The 16,961-nt window shown below is 46.3% G+C and overlaps 1 protein-coding gene across 2 annotated transcripts in view; it reads right to left on the reverse strand.

Moving 5' to 3' along the window:
* Nucleotides 1-16,961, reverse strand: part of ARHGEF7 (Rho guanine nucleotide exchange factor 7) — a 326,826-nt gene that overhangs the window by 188,112 nt on the left and 121,753 nt on the right. For both annotated transcript variants that reach the window (XM_082244774.1, XM_082244775.1), the window contains exons 7-8: nucleotides 4,181-4,275; nucleotides 1,660-1,755 (exon numbers count right to left, since the gene is read on the reverse strand). In XM_082244774.1, the coding sequence (XP_082100900.1) occupies nucleotides 1,660-1,755; nucleotides 4,181-4,275 (191 nt within the window). The remainder of the gene's footprint in view (nucleotides 1-1,659; nucleotides 1,756-4,180; nucleotides 4,276-16,961) is intronic.

The following is a 16,961-nucleotide window of genomic DNA, read 5'->3' on the forward strand; positions in this document are numbered from 1 at the left end:
CTGTCATTCTGTCAGCAGCAAGTGAAACTCCAATACAAAAAAAATTGGAAATATAGCCAAAATGGCTGTCGTCCATATAGCGCGGCTGCCCACACTTAAGATGGCGCCCGAAAAAGGCGCCAAACACTCAGGGAAACCAGGAAAATGGCTGCTGCCCTTACATAGATGCAGCTTGATGCCCACACTTAAAATGGCGGCCGAAAACGGCACCAGCGGTCAGGAGCCCAGGCAATGAGGCCTTCACAGGGACCCACTACACGGGACCCCCCCCCCCCCCCAGGACAAGTTAACATTGTCACACCCCTTCCCCCAGGCATTAGTTGCCGCTATAGTACCCCCAGTGGGAGCAGGGAGGGCAGGACCGGTCCTGACAGACCAGGGGGACATTTTAGGAAACCCAGCCCTTTCATCCCCAGGAGTGGGCCCACAGGTCCCCCACAGACGTCTGTCCCAGGGACACGGGGGGGAGGGGTTGGAGCACTCACCATACCATGGACCGTGGGGCTTCACTCCGAAAAAGCTCGCCTCCCACCCTGAGTGGAGGTGCTGCCAGCCAAGAGGGGTACGCCGCAACTCAGGACGTTCCAGGTTAAGGTGTCCCAGCGAAAGCATCTGTTCGCAGGCTCGTCCCCATCCATCGGGGCTCTGTCGTGGCAAGGCCTGGGCGGACCACAACCTGCTTAGGCTCGTTGGCCAGGCTGGGAGACCGTAAGAATCTAGATTATCCAGTGTGAAACCTCGGCCCAGCTGTCACTTGTAGTCCACCAGGAGGATCCCCCTGACACTAGCTAACGATTGTGAGTAAAGAATAATAAACAAACAAACATGTCTTAAAAGAAATAAAAACTGAGACCGAAGTCCCAGCAGGGAACCTAGGTCCTACTCTTAAGCTAGGCGGCAAGAAACTGATTCTATGAGCAGGTGTGTCTGGGGTCATGTGGATAGGATGGCCCCTAAAGGCGTGCCTAGTGAAAGCTTTCACTGCCTAGCTACTCATGAAGAGGGTGCACATAGCCCATTAGTGAAGATACTTCCAGAGCTGCGTCTGTCAGAGGACGTAAGAGAAAATAGTGCCCATCAGTGCCCACAGTGCTGCCAGTCAGTGTCCATCAGTGCCTGCTCATCTGTGCTGCCAGTCAGTGCCACCTATAAGTGGCCATAAGTTTGGCATATTAGTACCTCCTCATCAGTGCCACCTCATCAGTGCCCATAAGTGGCAACTCATCAGTACCCATCAGTGCAGGCTATCAGTGCCGCCTCATCAGCGCACATCAGCGAAGGATAAAAAATACTTATTTTCAATTTACTGACAGAAAATAAGAGAAACTTTTTTTTTTTTTTTTTCAAATTTTTCTGTCTTTTCTTTTAGTAAGAACTAAAAAATCCAGCGGTGATTGCATACCACTAAAAGGAAAGCTCTGTTTGTGTGGAAAAAATTATAAAAATTTCATATGGGTACTGTGTAGCATGACCGTGCAATTGTCATTCAAAGTGTGACAGCGCTGAAAGCTGAAAATTGGCCTGGGCAGGAAGGGGGTGAAAGAACCTTCATTAGGAACTGAACCAAACTCATAAAGTTTTCCTACTGAATCCAGGAATTGGTTTATGTAAACTTGGCATAGATACTATTAAGATACACTTAGGGGGAAGGGAACTTACTTTGTACATTCTTCCAAAGCCTGGACCAACATCTGCTGGAAGGCGCAAATCTCCTCCAGGTTTCCCATTAAGTTAGAGATACTAGATGGACTAAGCCTTAAAAGAAACACACGTGTAAACTAATTTCTTACCAAAGAACATTTATTATGCATACTTTATAGTTAGTTATATAGTATTAGCTCAGGAACATACCCTAGGGTCATATAACAATCAAAAGCTCTGATGGTAGCAAATTAAATTGTTTGCTGCACATTTGTCAATTAAGCTTATAACATAAAGTTAGGAAATGTGAAAAGGTGGCAGTGGAGATGTTTGTATATTGAAAAATTTATCTCTGAGTTTATGTCTTGCTCAACATTAAAAATCTGCAAGGTATTTATGACAAATAAAATTTCAGTGGCTATGTCTGAAGACCAAACATTTTACAAGCTCACATTAAAAAAAAAAGGGATTTAAAGTGTGTATCCACTTTTGCAGTCAAAATTGCAGAACAATTCACTATATGTTTGTTATATGTCCCCAGTCACACAGCATACCAAAAAATAATATTTAAAACAATGTTTCCCACATTTCCAGGTGTGTGTGTTTGGAGCAGGCCTATGTATGGACTGCAAGATAGTCTGAACAATTTCAAATGACAAGAAGCTTAACCTGTCCATGCTAACAAGGAGGTGCTCAAATTTAGTTTACAACTGATAATGAAATCTGCCAGAACAGTACAGACAGGGTTATTTATGGTGACCATCATCTCTCCAGCACCAGAGAAAAACCCCAGTTTTGGAGTTCTTAACCACTTGCCGACCGCCGCACGCCGATCTACGTCGGCGGTCAGCCCCTCACAGGCAAAGTGACGTAGGGCTACGTCACTAGCTTGTGAGGGTCTAGGGAGCGAGCGCGCGCCACCGGAGGCGCGCTCCCGCGTGGTCACGGACCCCCCCGCGCGTGTGACCGGCGGACCCGATGTCCGCCGGCCACTCTGCGATCGGCGGGGGAGAGGGAGAAAGTCAGGCAGCTTGTGTAAACAAGCTGCCTGTCATTCTCCCCTCTGTATGAGAGATGATCATATGGATCTACTATGTAGATCCGTTGATCACTCTGCATACAGCTGAAGCCACAGCCAATCACAGTAAGAATCACGCCCCTAGGGACACACACAGCCCCTCCCTCTCAAAGTTAACCCCTTCACTACCAGTGTATTTTTACAGTAACAGTGCATATATATAGCACTGATTACTGTAGAAATGTCACTGGTAACCCCAAAAGTGTCAAAAATGTCAGTCAAGGGTCCGATCTGTCCGCCCCAATGTCGCAGTACCGCAAAAAAAAAAAAATCGCAGATCGCCGCCATTACGCGTTAAAAAAAAAACAACAAAAATGACAAAAATCGTTCCCTTAGTCAGTAAACGCAATAACTTTTGCGCAAACCAATCAAAATACGCTTTTTGCGATTTTTTTTACCAAACATAGGTAGCATAAAACAAATTGGCCGAAAATGTTAAAAAATTTTGATTTTTACATTTTTTTGGGGGGGAATTTCATATAAAAAAGGGAAAAATATTGCTATTTTTGCAAAATTGACGCTCTTTTTTTGTTTATAGCGCGTGATCAAAAAATCGCACAGGTGATCAAATACCGCCAAAAGAAAGCTCTGTTTGTGGGAAAAAAAGGACGCCAAATTCGTTTAGGTACAGCGTCGCACGACCGCGCAATTGTCCGTTAAAGTCACGCAGTGCCGAATCGCAAAATACCCCCTGGTCGTTTAGCAGCCAAATCCTCCGGGGCTTAAGTGGTTAAAAAGATCATGCAAGATGTAAGCAGCAGTTTTGTTTTTTGGCTATGAAATATGAATGAGAACGTGTAGCAAATATAAAGTGTTATCTCAATTCTGGTGCAAAAGTGGAAATATATTTTACCTCTCCATAATGGCCAATGCAAATCAGACCATCTGATTTAGTTTTTGTTGAGCAATACAGATAATGCTTGTTTGAGCCCAATCAATAAGCCCAAATATTGTTTCAGTATATAAGCCATTGGAGTCCTTCTAAAAGGGTCAATCTACTTCCAAATTCTTAACATGCAATTGGTTATCACTTGCATAGGAGTACCAACATTACAGCAGTGATTAAAACAAACCCACACCAAAGGGGTTAAACTGGGGACAAATGTCTAAAGAGTGACCATACACACTACAATCGGACTGTACAATTCTTCTACAACCTACTTTTATTTTCCCAAAGCTATGTAATATAAAGACAAACCTAAGCAAACAATTTATCTAAAGTTGTATCCAATTGTGTAAGCCCATATATTACATAGTTGTTAGATCTGAAGGTAATTGTACAATTAGATTGTATAGCGTATGTCAGCTTATATTAGTTGTAAATAGGTAAAACTATTTTAGCTCGATTTACTTTAGTTTTTTAATCCAGCGTACAATATAGCTTGCAAAATGAAACAAACAATGATAGCATTAAACACAATCTTTTCTTAATCAATCAGGATCATAGGTTAGAAATCTTACTTTTCACAGGATTGTAAATGACGAAGGTAACTGGATAACAAATTCTGGATCTCCTTAGAATACTCATTCTCAGTTTCTAGAATGTTTTGTAGCACCTGTAAAGATCAAAATATATTTATTAGATGATATGCCAAAAATGCAGGAAAGGTGGAAGTATTAAATGATCATAATCCAAACAATATTAGTTGTCCTTTAGCTACTTCCATACAGGGCACTTTCACCCCCTCCTGCCCAGACCAATTTTCAGCTTTCGGCGCTCTCAGACTTAGAATAAGTACTCAGTCATGCAACTCTGTACCCAATCAAATTTTTATCATTTTTTTTTTCACACAAATAGAGGTTTCTTTTGGTGGTATTTATTCACCACAGAGTTTTTTTTTTTTTTTTTTTTTTGCGATATAAGTAAAAAAAGAGCAAAAACGTTGAAAAAAAAAAAATTTTGTTTTCGTTTCTATTATAAAATTTTGCAAATCAGCAATTTTTTTCCATAAATTTGGGCCAAAATTTATACTGCCACATATCTTTGGTAAAAATAACCCAAATTAGTGGATATTATTTTGTCTGCGTGAAAGTTATAGAGTTTACAAGCTATGGGGCCAATCATTGAAAATTGATCACACCTGATGTCCGACGGCTTATCTCATTTCTTGAATGTCAGGACAGTACAAATACCCCCCAAATGACCCCTTTGAGGAAAGTAGACAGTCCAGGGTATTTAGTAAAAGGCATGGTGAGTTTTTTGAAGTTGTCTTTTTTTTTTTTTTTACACAAAATTGTCATAATAAGTTATTTCTCACACACAGTATATGCATACTTGCAATTACACCCCAAAATACATTCTGCTACTCGTCCTGAATATGGCGATACCACATGTGTGAGACTTCTACACAGCCTGGCCACAAACAGAGGCCCAACATTCAGAGTCGGTTCACACTGGGGCGACTTGTCAGGCGACCTGGTCGCCTGACAAGTTGCCTGCCATAGATTAGCACAGGACCCGTTCTAATAGGAGCGACACAAGTCGCTCCGACTTAGAAAAAGGGTCCTGTACTACTTTGGGGCAACCTGGAGCGACGTGCATTGACTTCAATGATATGAAGTCTGTGCATGTCGCTCCACGACTTCACAGGTCGTCCCGGCAAGTCGGGTCGCCCCTATGTGAACCGGCTCTTAAGGAGCACCACCATACGAGCATAAATTACACATATAATTTCCTAATGACCCATCACACTTTTGAAAGCCCTGGAACGCAAGTACAATCGAATTACCCACAAAATGACCCCATTTTGGAAAGCAAACATCTCAACGTATATATTCTATGAGGCATAATGAGTCTTTTGAACATGTTATTTTTTTCCACAAGTTTTTGAAAAATATGGAAATAAAATGAAATTTTTTTTTTTTTTTTTTTTTTTTTTTTTTTTTTTACACAAAGCTGTCAATTTATAAGATATTTCTAACACATAGCATGTGCATAGCAAAAATTACACCCCAAAATACATTCTGCTACTCCTCCTGAGTATGGCGATACCACATGTGTGAGACTTTTGCACAGCCTGGCCACATACAGAGTCCCAACATCCAAGTAGCACCTTCAGGCGTTCTAGGAGCATAAATTTCACATCTAATTTCATTACAACAAATCACACTTTAGAAGGCCCGGGAGCACCAGGACAATGGAAACCCCCAAAAAATGACCCCATTTTGAAAAGCAAACACCCCAACACATAACCTAGGAGGCATGGGCTGCAGATAGGTACTTAGGTACTCTGATGAGCTGCAGACAGGTACTTGGATACACGGATCGGGTTCAGAAAGGTACTCGGGTACTCTGGGCTGGAGACAGGTACTCTGATGGACTACAGAGAGGTGCTCAGGTACTCCAATGACAGGTACTCTGACGACAGGTACTCGGGTACTCTGACGACAGGTACTCGGGTACTCTGACGACAGGTACTCGGGTACTCTGACGACAGGTACTCGGGTACTCTGACGACAGGTACTCGGGTACTCTGACGACAGGTACTCGGGTACTCTGACGACAGGTACTCGGGTACTCCGACGACAGGTACTCGGGTACTCCGACGACAGGTACTCGGGTACTCTGACGACAGGTACTCCGGTCCCCCGATGACAGGTACTCCGAGTACCTGTCATCAGAGTACCCGATTACCTGTCATCAGAGTACCCGAGTACCTGTCATCAAAGCACCCGAGTACCCGTCATCAGAGTATCCGAGTAAATGTCCCCAGCCCATCAGAGTACCAGAGTACCTGTCACCAGCCCATCAGAGTAAACGAGTACCTGTCATCAGAGTACCTGATGGGCTAGTGACAGGTACTCAGGTACTCGGATGGGCTGGTGACAGGTACTTGGATGGACTAGTGACAGGTCCTCTTTATTGGGGGGGGGGGGGGGCGGCAATCAGTGTGTTTGCTGTGCACTGTAATCTGTAAGTAGCTGTTACCGCAATCTCCTGCTCACACAGGATCGGTGTGTTAGGAGGAGAGCCCGGTAACAGCTAGTTACTGCGTTTTGTTGACATTCTGTGCCCAGTTGTGATTGGACACAGTCAGTCACATGGTAAAGAGCCAATTTCATTGGCTCCTTACCCAGATCGGGGATGGACCTCTGTAAGAGTGACACTCTTGATCCCCGCTTGCCGCCCCTGGGGGCGCACACAAGCGGCGTGCATGAGGACAGTGCATGTGGCCGGCTGCCATTGGTCACATGGTAAATAGACATTTTTTATTGCCTCTTTACACTGATCAGGGATGGGCTGGGTCTCAAGGGGCACGCCTCTTCCCAGATCACCACGCTGCGCGCCTCCGGGAGCATGGCAGAACGATGAGAACGGGCGGACGTCATATGAGGGACAGAGGGTTCCTGCGGGTGCCATTTTATAATGCGCCGGTAGGGAACTGGTAATTTTCACTAGCATGGTGTAATAATGCTACTAGATTCTACAAAGTTTAAGGGTGGACTTATTAAACAACTAATCGATTATGAATATAGTTGTCTACTACCCTGTATTTTCATAATCGATTAGTTGGCCTGCATACAGAATGCATTATTTGTTTACATATCAGGAAATACAGTGTAGCACACAGATAGCTCAGTACCCCCTCCACACGTCAGTATACATTGTATAGCGCACCTACAGCTCAGTACACCCTCCATACATGTCAGTATACACAGTGCAGCACACATACAACTCAGTACACGCTCCGTACATGTCAGTAAGCTTGTGAATGTGTGAGGAGCAATGCCTCACGGGAAATGTAGCCCCATATCTTGCTATAGGGTAACTCTATATTGTACTATGCGGCCTGCTATAGGGGCACTCTTAAGACAGGAGGAGCAAGAAGTGCCGACAAGGCACCCCAGAAGAGGAAGTACAAGCACTGATACTTTTTCTTAAGTACTCCCCCATATCAATTACTGATACCTATTGTTTTGGTCGTGACAGTTTTTTTTTTTTTTTTGACTAATGAAAAATGATCACCGTTTCTTTACAATTATGAAGAACAGTTCTTTTGTGGCTTTCAAATTGCACTACTTCAGCGTGATTTCAAAGCCGCAAATCAGTTCAATTTGGACCATTAAATGCTTTTCGGCTTGCGACTTCATTTAACAGAACTCAATGCAAGTCAACGAAATCCCCAAAAAAGGTATAGGTTTTAGTATCAGAACATTTCCATGAGTGCAAATGCTTAGTTTCGGCACTAATACCGGGATCTGTGCAACACTAGTATATATATCTCTTCTGTCTGTTATAAGAGTAGATTAGATATTTTTCTCCCTCACCATATAGCCACAAATTCTGAAAGAAATCCTCTGCACACTACTACACCCTTTCCAGCAAACTATGCAATGAAAAACAGATATTTAGTTCACCTATAGTCCATCCAGAATTTGTAGTGTTAATATGTGGTCACACCCCTTTAGCACCTGATAGTTTAACCACTTCAGTACCGGGCACTTTTCCCCCTTCCTGCCCAGGCCAATTTATAGCTTTTAGCGTTGTTGCATTTTGAATGACAATTGCGCGGTCATGCAACACTGTACCTAAACCAAATTGATGTCATTTTTTTCCACAAATAGAGATTTCTTTTGGTGGTATTTGATCACTGCAAGGTTTTTTTCTTTTTTGCTAAACAAATAAAAAAAGACCGAAAATTTTGAAAAAGAAAAAACTGAATTTTTGTAAAATCTTACCGTAAAATTCATTTCTCTGAGTCCTCTGATACAGCCCAGCCGCCCACTCATACAGTCTTCACCAATGGGGATGTCCCAAAGCAGTGTAGACATGAGGAGTGGGAAACGCAACCGTCAGAAAGGCAACACAGTACCCACAACAAAGAAAAGAACCTTACGAGAACAACAAGGTGATCCTCTGGGTAACAAAAAAAGCTCAACAGGAGCAACAACCCAGGAAAGCAAATAACCAGGGGGATAAACAACCCCAACAGCCAAGGACCCGCATGAAAACCAGGGTCCCTTTACGGTACTGCCGCACAGAGAACTGTGCGGCCAAAGGAGGCATCGGCTGATGCCAGAACATCAATTTTGTAGAATTTTGAAAAGGTGTGCACTGACGACCAAGTCGCAGCCTTGCACACCTGGGCCACCGAAGCCTGATGCCAGAAGGCCCAGGACGCACTCACCGCTCTGGTAGAGTGCGCCTTGACAGGGAATGGCGGAACCCGTTCCCTAATCGAATAGGCCTGTACAATTGTCTGTCTGATCCATTTTGAAATGGTCGCCGCAGATGCAGCCATACCCTTCCGAGTTCCCTCAGGAAGGACGAAAAGAGAATCTGATTTTCGAAAGGATTCAGTCGACGACAGGTAAACCCTGATCGCCCTGACAACATCCAAGAAATGCAAAGCAACCTCCTTAGGATGTTTAGGCTTCGCACAGAGCGAAGGCCAAGCAATGTCCTCATTAGGGGGAAATTCAGAAACCACCTTAGGGAGAAAGGATGGGTTAGGTCGCAAGACCACCTTATCCCTATGAACCACCAGGTAAGGGGAGCGGCAAGACAAAGCCGCCAACTCAGACACTCTGCGAGCAGAAGTGATCGCCACAAGAAAGGCAACCTTTTTAGACAGCAGAGTCAACGAGATTTCCCTGATATTCTCAAACGGGGAACGTTGTAACATGGACAGAACCAAGTTCAAGTCCCATGGAGGTAAAGGCTCTCTCCGAGGAGGGGCCAAATGACGCACACATTGAATGAAGGTGCGAAGGAATAAGACGCCACAGGGCGCTGGAAAAGGACAGCCAGGGCAGATACCTGGCCCTTAATCGTGGCCAACGCAAGGCGCTGGTCCACCCCAGACTGAAGGAAAGCCAACACTCTCGCCACAGAGTATGAACGAGGAGAGAAACCCCTGGACTCACACCAGGCAAAATAAGCTTTCCATGTACGGTAATAAACTTTACCAGACGAGGCTTTTCTAGCCTTGATCAAGGTAGGAATGACTTCTGAAGAGAGACCCTTGTCCTCCAGGACCTGGCTTTCAACCGCCATGCTGTTAAAGCCAGCGACTGTAAAGCAGGATGGAAGATCTGTCCCTGAGACAGTAGATCTTCTCGCATTGGCAGCCGCCAAGGAGGTTCGACTGCTAGGTAAACGATGTCCGCGTACCAGGACCGGAGTGGCCAGTCCGGTGCCACCAGAATCACCAAGTTCGGTTCTGAGGCCAACCTGCGAAGGAACCTGGACAACAGCTGAATCGGAGGAAAGGCATATATCAGATGATACTGATGCCAAGGCACCCCTAGCGCATCCGAGGCGTCTGCCCGAGGATCGCGCGTTCTTGCCACGAACCTTTCCACCTTGTTGTTTAGTCGTGACGCGAACAAATCCACATCTGGGGATCCCCATTTCGCACACAGCATTTGAAACACCTCCGGGTGCAGGGACCATTCCCCCTGGTCCAGGGTCTGGCGGCTCAGATAATCGGCCCGCCAATTCTCCACACCCGGAATGTGAACTGCCGAAATCGCCGGGACGTGAGTCTCAGCCCAAGGCAGAATTTCGGTCACTTCCTGGGCCGCCTGGGCACTCCTGGTGTCCCCTTGGTGATTGATGTAAGCCACCGCAGTGGAATTGTCCGTGTGCACCCACACAGGACGACCCTGAAGACGATTCGACCATTGGAGCAGGCACAGCCTGATCGCTCTCAATTCCAGTATGTTTATGGGGAGGGAAGATTCCTCCATCGACCAAGTGCCCTGGGCAGACAGGTTGCCCAGGACGCCACCCCAGCCTGAAAGGCTGGCATCCGTGGTAAGGACTGTCCACAGAAACGGCCGGAAGGATTTTCCCTCCGCCACCGCCGGGGACTAGAGCCACCACAACAGATCCAATCTTGTTTGGCGACTCAGACACGCTCAGGTCCAAGGACTGAGGCAGCCTGTCTCATCTGGCCAGGATCTCCTCCTGGAGAGACTGCGTGTGAAACTGTGCAAATGGTATCGCCTCGGAGGACGACACCATCAATCCCAGGGACCGCATACAGGTCCTGAGTGACGAGGATTCGTTGTCCCTGAGGGACCTGATCTCCTTCTGCAGGGTCCGGAGCTTGTCCTCTGGCAGAAACACCTTTGCCTGAGCAGAGTCCAGAACCATTCTCAAATATGGGAGGCGAACCGAAGGGGACAAGGTCGACTTCTGAAAGTTGATGGTCCATCCGAACTCCTGAAGCGTCTGAACTGTGGTGGACAGATCGCGCAGCAGGCTCTGACTGGCACTCGATCTTAACAGGAGATCGTCCAGATATCCCAAGACCGCAATGACCTGTACTCTCAACAGGCCCAGAACAGGAGCCAGCACTTTGGTAAACACCATTGGAGCCGAAGCGAGACCGAAAGGTAACGCCACAAACTGATAATGGTCCTCTGCGATAGCGAATTGGAGGTACCTCTGATGACCCTCGAAAATGGGGATGTGTAAATACGCATCCTTCAGATCGATAGAGGCCAGGAATTCTCCTGGACTCAGGGAGGCCACCACCGAGCGAAGCGATTCCATGCGGAACTTTCGAACATGCACAAAGCGGTTCAGAGCTTTTAAGTCCAGAATCGGACGCACCTTGCCCTCCTTTCTGGGCACAGTGAACAGATTAGAGTAAAACCCCCAAAACCTGTCCAGATGAGGCACTGGGACGATTACCCCCTGGGCGAGAAGATCCTGTACCGCTCGATGCAGGTCTTGTAACCGCCCTGTGGTCAAATGAAGATTTGAGGGAAAGAATCTGTCCGCCGGCCATGAAAGGAATTCGATCTTGTACCCCGATCAAATGATTTCCTGAACCCACCTGTCCGGAATTCGGAGCAGCCAAGGTTGGAGGAAACCGCGAAAACGTCCCCCCACCCCTGAAATGGGTGAGGGCGCCCCTTCAGGCAGAGGCGGACTGAGCCGCCGCAACGGCGTGGCCGGATTTTGGTTTGCCCGTCCAGGGCTTTCTCTGGCCACTTTGGAACTTGAAAGGTTTCCCCTTGTTCTGCGTCTTGAAGGCACGAAAGGACCCCTGATTTGGTTTAAAGGAAGGGCCCCGCTTACAGCGGAAAAACTTACCCTTAGGGTTCTGGGGTAACAGAGTGCTTTTGCCCCCAGTGACCCCTTTCACCAATTCATCCAGGGATTCACCAAAAAGGCGAGACCCCGCATAGGGGATGTCAGCCACCGTTTTCCTTGAAGTCTGGTCGGCCGACCAGCTTTTCAACCATATCAGGCGACGGTTAAGCACTGCGATACTAGACAGGCGCGCAGCTAATGGGGCCTTATTCAAGGCCTCATCGCACATATACATGACCCCCTGATAAATCTGGTCCACCATCTCCACAGTAGCAGGGGGGGCAGAATCAGCCACGAGAGTGCGTCTAAGCATCTTCATCCAATCTGCCACAGCCTGAGCTGCCATGACAGAGGCGAAAATAGGTTTCAGCATGGAACCGGCCACCATGTAAGCATGGCGGGCAAGTGATTCCATCCTCCTATCTGCAGGATCCCTAAATACCGGGTGATCTTCGGTGGGAACCAGAGTAGCCTTGTTCAATCTGGCCACAGTGTGATCCACTTGAGGAGCCACACACCAGCGCGAATCCGTAGGAGACGCGAAAGGGTAAAGAAGTTGAAACCTCTTTGGCACCACAAAAGTGCGTTTTAAACTGCGCCATTGCTCATTCACTGAAGCATGGAACTCAGCGGGGCAAGGGAAGACCTGCGCCGCATTGCAGGTTCTGTGTGTACCAAAAGAGGACACAATGCCCGGAGGATTGGGCTCATCCTCTAAATGGAGTGTTTCTTTAATGGCAGAAATCAGCGCATCCATAGCTGCGCGTTCCTCGGGCGTCCCAGGGGGGGGAATCATCCACCCCTGCAACCTCCGCCTCCCCCTCAGACAGAGAAGAGCGAGACCCTGAAAGGGGCACGCCACCCACAGCAAGCAAGTCCGATTTAGAATCAGAAGAAAAGGAAATCCTTGGCCTTTTTCTCTCTGCTCGTTCAGTCATCATAATATCCACCTTTGACACCAAAGACGCCACTGCAGCAGACAAAGTAGTCAGGGTAGAAGATTCAGAGGAACCTCAATCACCCACCAAGGCTGGAGGGAATTTGCTGTCCTGATATTCTATGTCAAAAGAAAAAGTTTTCTTTTTCTTTTTTTTGAAAAGTACTGGCTCTTTAAGCACGCCGCGGACCCCCACAGCGCACCGCTACACTAACTGTGAACACAGACTCCTAAGCAGGATAAACTGATAGCCAGAAGGATTGCACAATGAAAAAAGGACAGCAGACAGACCCCACAGGAGTGTTACCAACGCAGCAGAGTTCTTCTGAAAGAAAGGAGGAAGTGATGTCACCGCAATAGACTGAACTGAGACTTTAGGCTAAGGAAAAATGGTTGCCAATAGAAAGTAATGGGAGGTTTCGGTAAAATGGCCGCCGACGTGCTCGGAACAAACGTTTTGCCACACACAAGATGGCGCCTCAAGGCGCCAAAAACACACCATATACATGCTGTATAAGCGCCCATAGTGAAGCCAGACATGCTGTCCACACCTAAAATGGCGGACCGGCGGTGTTTAACCCAGCAGCGGTCGCCACACGTGTCTGTACCTCCAAAGCACCCTAAAGTGACACAGGAGAGGGACCCCAGAAAACCACCCAGCGCACTGACTGTGACAGAAAACCCCGCAGGGATCGGGATGATGGAGCCCAAAAAACGCACAGACATGAGGGGATAACACAGACACACAGGACTGCCAGCCCCAGACAGAGGCCCCACACAGAATGTACTTACCTGTACCCGATGGCGTGGGATGCCTCTCATCGACGGGAAACCGCCCACCCTCAGAAGGCAGGGGTGCCGTCAGCCAAAAACGCAGGACGCCAAATAGTGCACGGATAACCGTGGATGAGGCGTCCGGGTGAGGTAGCCACCTCACAGGCTGCATCCCTGAGGACAGGGATGAGGCCAGGGCGAACACATAACCTGCTAAACGCTCGATGGCGGGCTGGGATTCCATCTGACCCTCTGTCCTGGAGAACCAGGACGACCAGTCCGACTCCCAGCTCCACAAACGCCGTCTTCATCCGAAGATCCGACTAACTAACGCTGACAAAACAAACAGCTAGTAATGCAAAGAAAAAAATGACATTTGCAGAAAATAAAAATCATAAAATAGAAAAGAAGGCTGAGACTGTAGCCCCAGCACAGGGAAGCCTATCTACCCCTTAACTAGGCAGAAGACAAACAGAGTTGGAATGGCTGATTGCAGGGGGGTATTGGACCAGTGGGACAGCCCCCATGGGTGTGTCTATGTAAATGCTTTGTTTTTTAACAAGTCTTATGCCTAGTTACTCCTGTGGAGATAAAGTCAATACCCCATTGGTGAAGACTGTATGAGTGGGCGGCGACTGTCGGAGGACGTAAGAGAAATAGGGTTTCATTCGTCCAGATTTCACGGACAGTATCAGATCGGATAGCAGCGGGTGTCAGCGGAGATGTCTCTGCTGACACCCGCTGCTCCATAGGGGTGCATGGAGCATCTGATCCGGTCCGCCTGAAAAACGGACAGGCGGATCGGAAAGCCTGTGTGAAAGGGGCCTATTACTTTTTGCATCATCAGTGTGCAGGCGATGTAAAAACTGTTGGTACAAAATTGATATAATGGACGGACCGACTCAGCATACATCATTTCCAAAAGTTAAAATGTTCCCATTTCTGACCGTGCTGGTTTCAGTGACTGGACAGCATTGACAGGAAGCCTTGATGTTTTATTCAGTGAATACACTAAAGGCTGTTCATTTTCACTGAATGCTTCCATTCATTTCAAACTTCACAGTGGGGAATAAGAGCATTTTTGTTGCATTCTGCAAGTTAATTTGCAGCTGAAGACCTAGTTATTGACCTCCACAGTAAACTGACTTTGCTTCTGTATCTTTGTGCCTCATCGATATCACAAAGTAGTTAGCTGGACAAGCAAAAATGACATGGGCTACTTGTAACAGGCATGTCTGTTGAAAGAGCCATAAGAAGCACATTCCACACAAAAAAAAAAACAGGCAGTACACACTGGGGTCCCATCACATGGAGTAGAGTATGTTCAGATCAGCAAGGGATCCATGAGCAGATCCCCCTGCTAAATGGGAGCTGAGCAGGACAGATGTCCTTTTTTTTACGTCCATGCCTGCTCAGTGACATCCGGGCCCATGATAGATCTATTAGCAGCCAGATGGGAATTGACTCTGCTGTCCGTTCACACTTTTGCAAATCTGTCACATTTAGGTCAGAAAAAAATGTAAGCTCTTTTTCCGTTTTTCTTTTCTTGAACCTGGATGGACACAAGTCAGTTCGCACGTACCTGTCCATAGGGCTACATAGAGTGTCTGATCAGGTCCACCTGAAACACTGACAGGCAGACCTGATCAAAATGCCTGTGAAAAGGCCCTTACAGAAACCTGAAAAATCTGGAGTGAATTGTTTTTCTGAACATGAAAGATTGATCTGCCGAAGCCAGAAGGAGTTTTACATTTTCACGCAAGTACAGGCAGTCCCCGAGTTACATACAGTGCCTTGAAAAAGTATTCATACCCCTTGACATTTTCCACATTTTGTTATGTTACAACCATTTTAGGGATTTTAGGTGATAGACCAACACAAAGTGGCACATAATTGTGAAGTGGAAGGATATGGAAATGATAAATGGTGTTCAATATTTTTTACAAATAAATGCGTGAAAAGTGTGGTGTGCATTTGTATTCAGCCCTCTTTACTCTGATATCCCTAACAAAAATCTAGGGGAAACAATTGCCTTCAGATGTCACCTAATCAGTAAATAGAGTCCACCTGTGTACAATTTAATCTCAGTATAAATACAGCTGTTCTGTGAAGCCCTCAGAACCTTAGTGAACAAACAGCATCATGAAGGCCAAGGAACACACCAGACAGGTCAGGGATAACGTTGGACAAGTTTAAAGCAGGGTTAGGTTATAAAAAATATCCCAAGCTTTAAACATCTCACGAAAGCACTGTTCAATCCATCATCCAAAAATGGAAAGAGTATGGCCCAACTGCAAACCTACCAAGACATGGCCATCCACCTAAAGGGACAGGCCAGGCAGGGAGAGCATTAATCAGAGAAGCAGCCAAGAGGCCCATGGTAACTCTGGAGGAGCTGCAGAGACCCACAGCTCAGGTGGGAGAATCTGTCCACAGGACAGTTATTAGTCGTGCATTCCACAAATCTGGCCTTTATGTAAGAGTGGCAAGAAGAAAGCCATTGTTGAGAGAAAGCCATAAGAAGTCCCATTTGCAGTTTGCGAGGGACACAGCAAACATGTAAGAAGGTGCTCCGGTCAGATGAGACCAAAATTGAACCTTTTGGCCTTGGCCTTTGTGGCAGAAAACCAACACTGCACATCACCCTGAACACCTCCTTCCCACTGTGAAACATGGTGTGGCAGCATCATGTTGTGGGGATGCTTTTCTTCAGCAGGGTTAGGGAAGCTGGTCAGAGTTGATGGGAAGATGGATGGAGCCAAATACAGGGCAATCTTAGAAGAAAACCTGTTTGAGTCTGCAAAGGACTTGAGAATGGGGCGGAGGGTTAAAGTTAGGACCTTCCAGCAGGACAACGACCCTAAACATACAGCCAGAGCTACAATGGAATGGTTTAGATCAAAGCATATTCATGTGTTAAGCTGGATACACACTATACAATTTTCTTTAGATTTTTTCCTTTAGACTTACCAAAACCATATAATATGAGGTCAGACCTAAACACTTTCAATTTGTATGAAATCAGGCAGGCCCTTGCACTACATAGTTGAAGGTAAATCTAATGGAAATCTACCAACAAAAGTTGTATAGTGTGTATCCCAGCTTTAGAATGGCCCAGTCAAAGTCCAGACCTAAATCCAACTGAGAATCTGTTGCAAAACTTGAAAAATGCTGTTTACAGAGGTTCTCCGTTCAATTTGACAAAGCTATAATGCAAAGGAGAATGGGCAAATTGTTCACTCTAGATGTGCAAAGCTGGTAGAGACATACCCAAAAAGACTTACTCAGGGGGGGCTGAACACAAATACACGCCACATTTTTCACATATTTGTAAAAAAAAAAATGTGAAAACTATTATTTTTCTTCTGCTTCACAACTTTGTGCTGGTCTATCACCTAAAATCCCAATAAAATATATTTACGTTTTTGGTTGTAACAAGACAAAATGTGGGAAATATCAAGGGGTATGAATACTTTTTCAAG

This window comes from Pelophylax lessonae (genome assembly GCF_965119305.1).
Source record: "Pelophylax lessonae genome assembly, chromosome: 2".
Taxonomy (NCBI): Eukaryota; Metazoa; Chordata; class Amphibia; order Anura; family Ranidae; genus Pelophylax; species Pelophylax lessonae.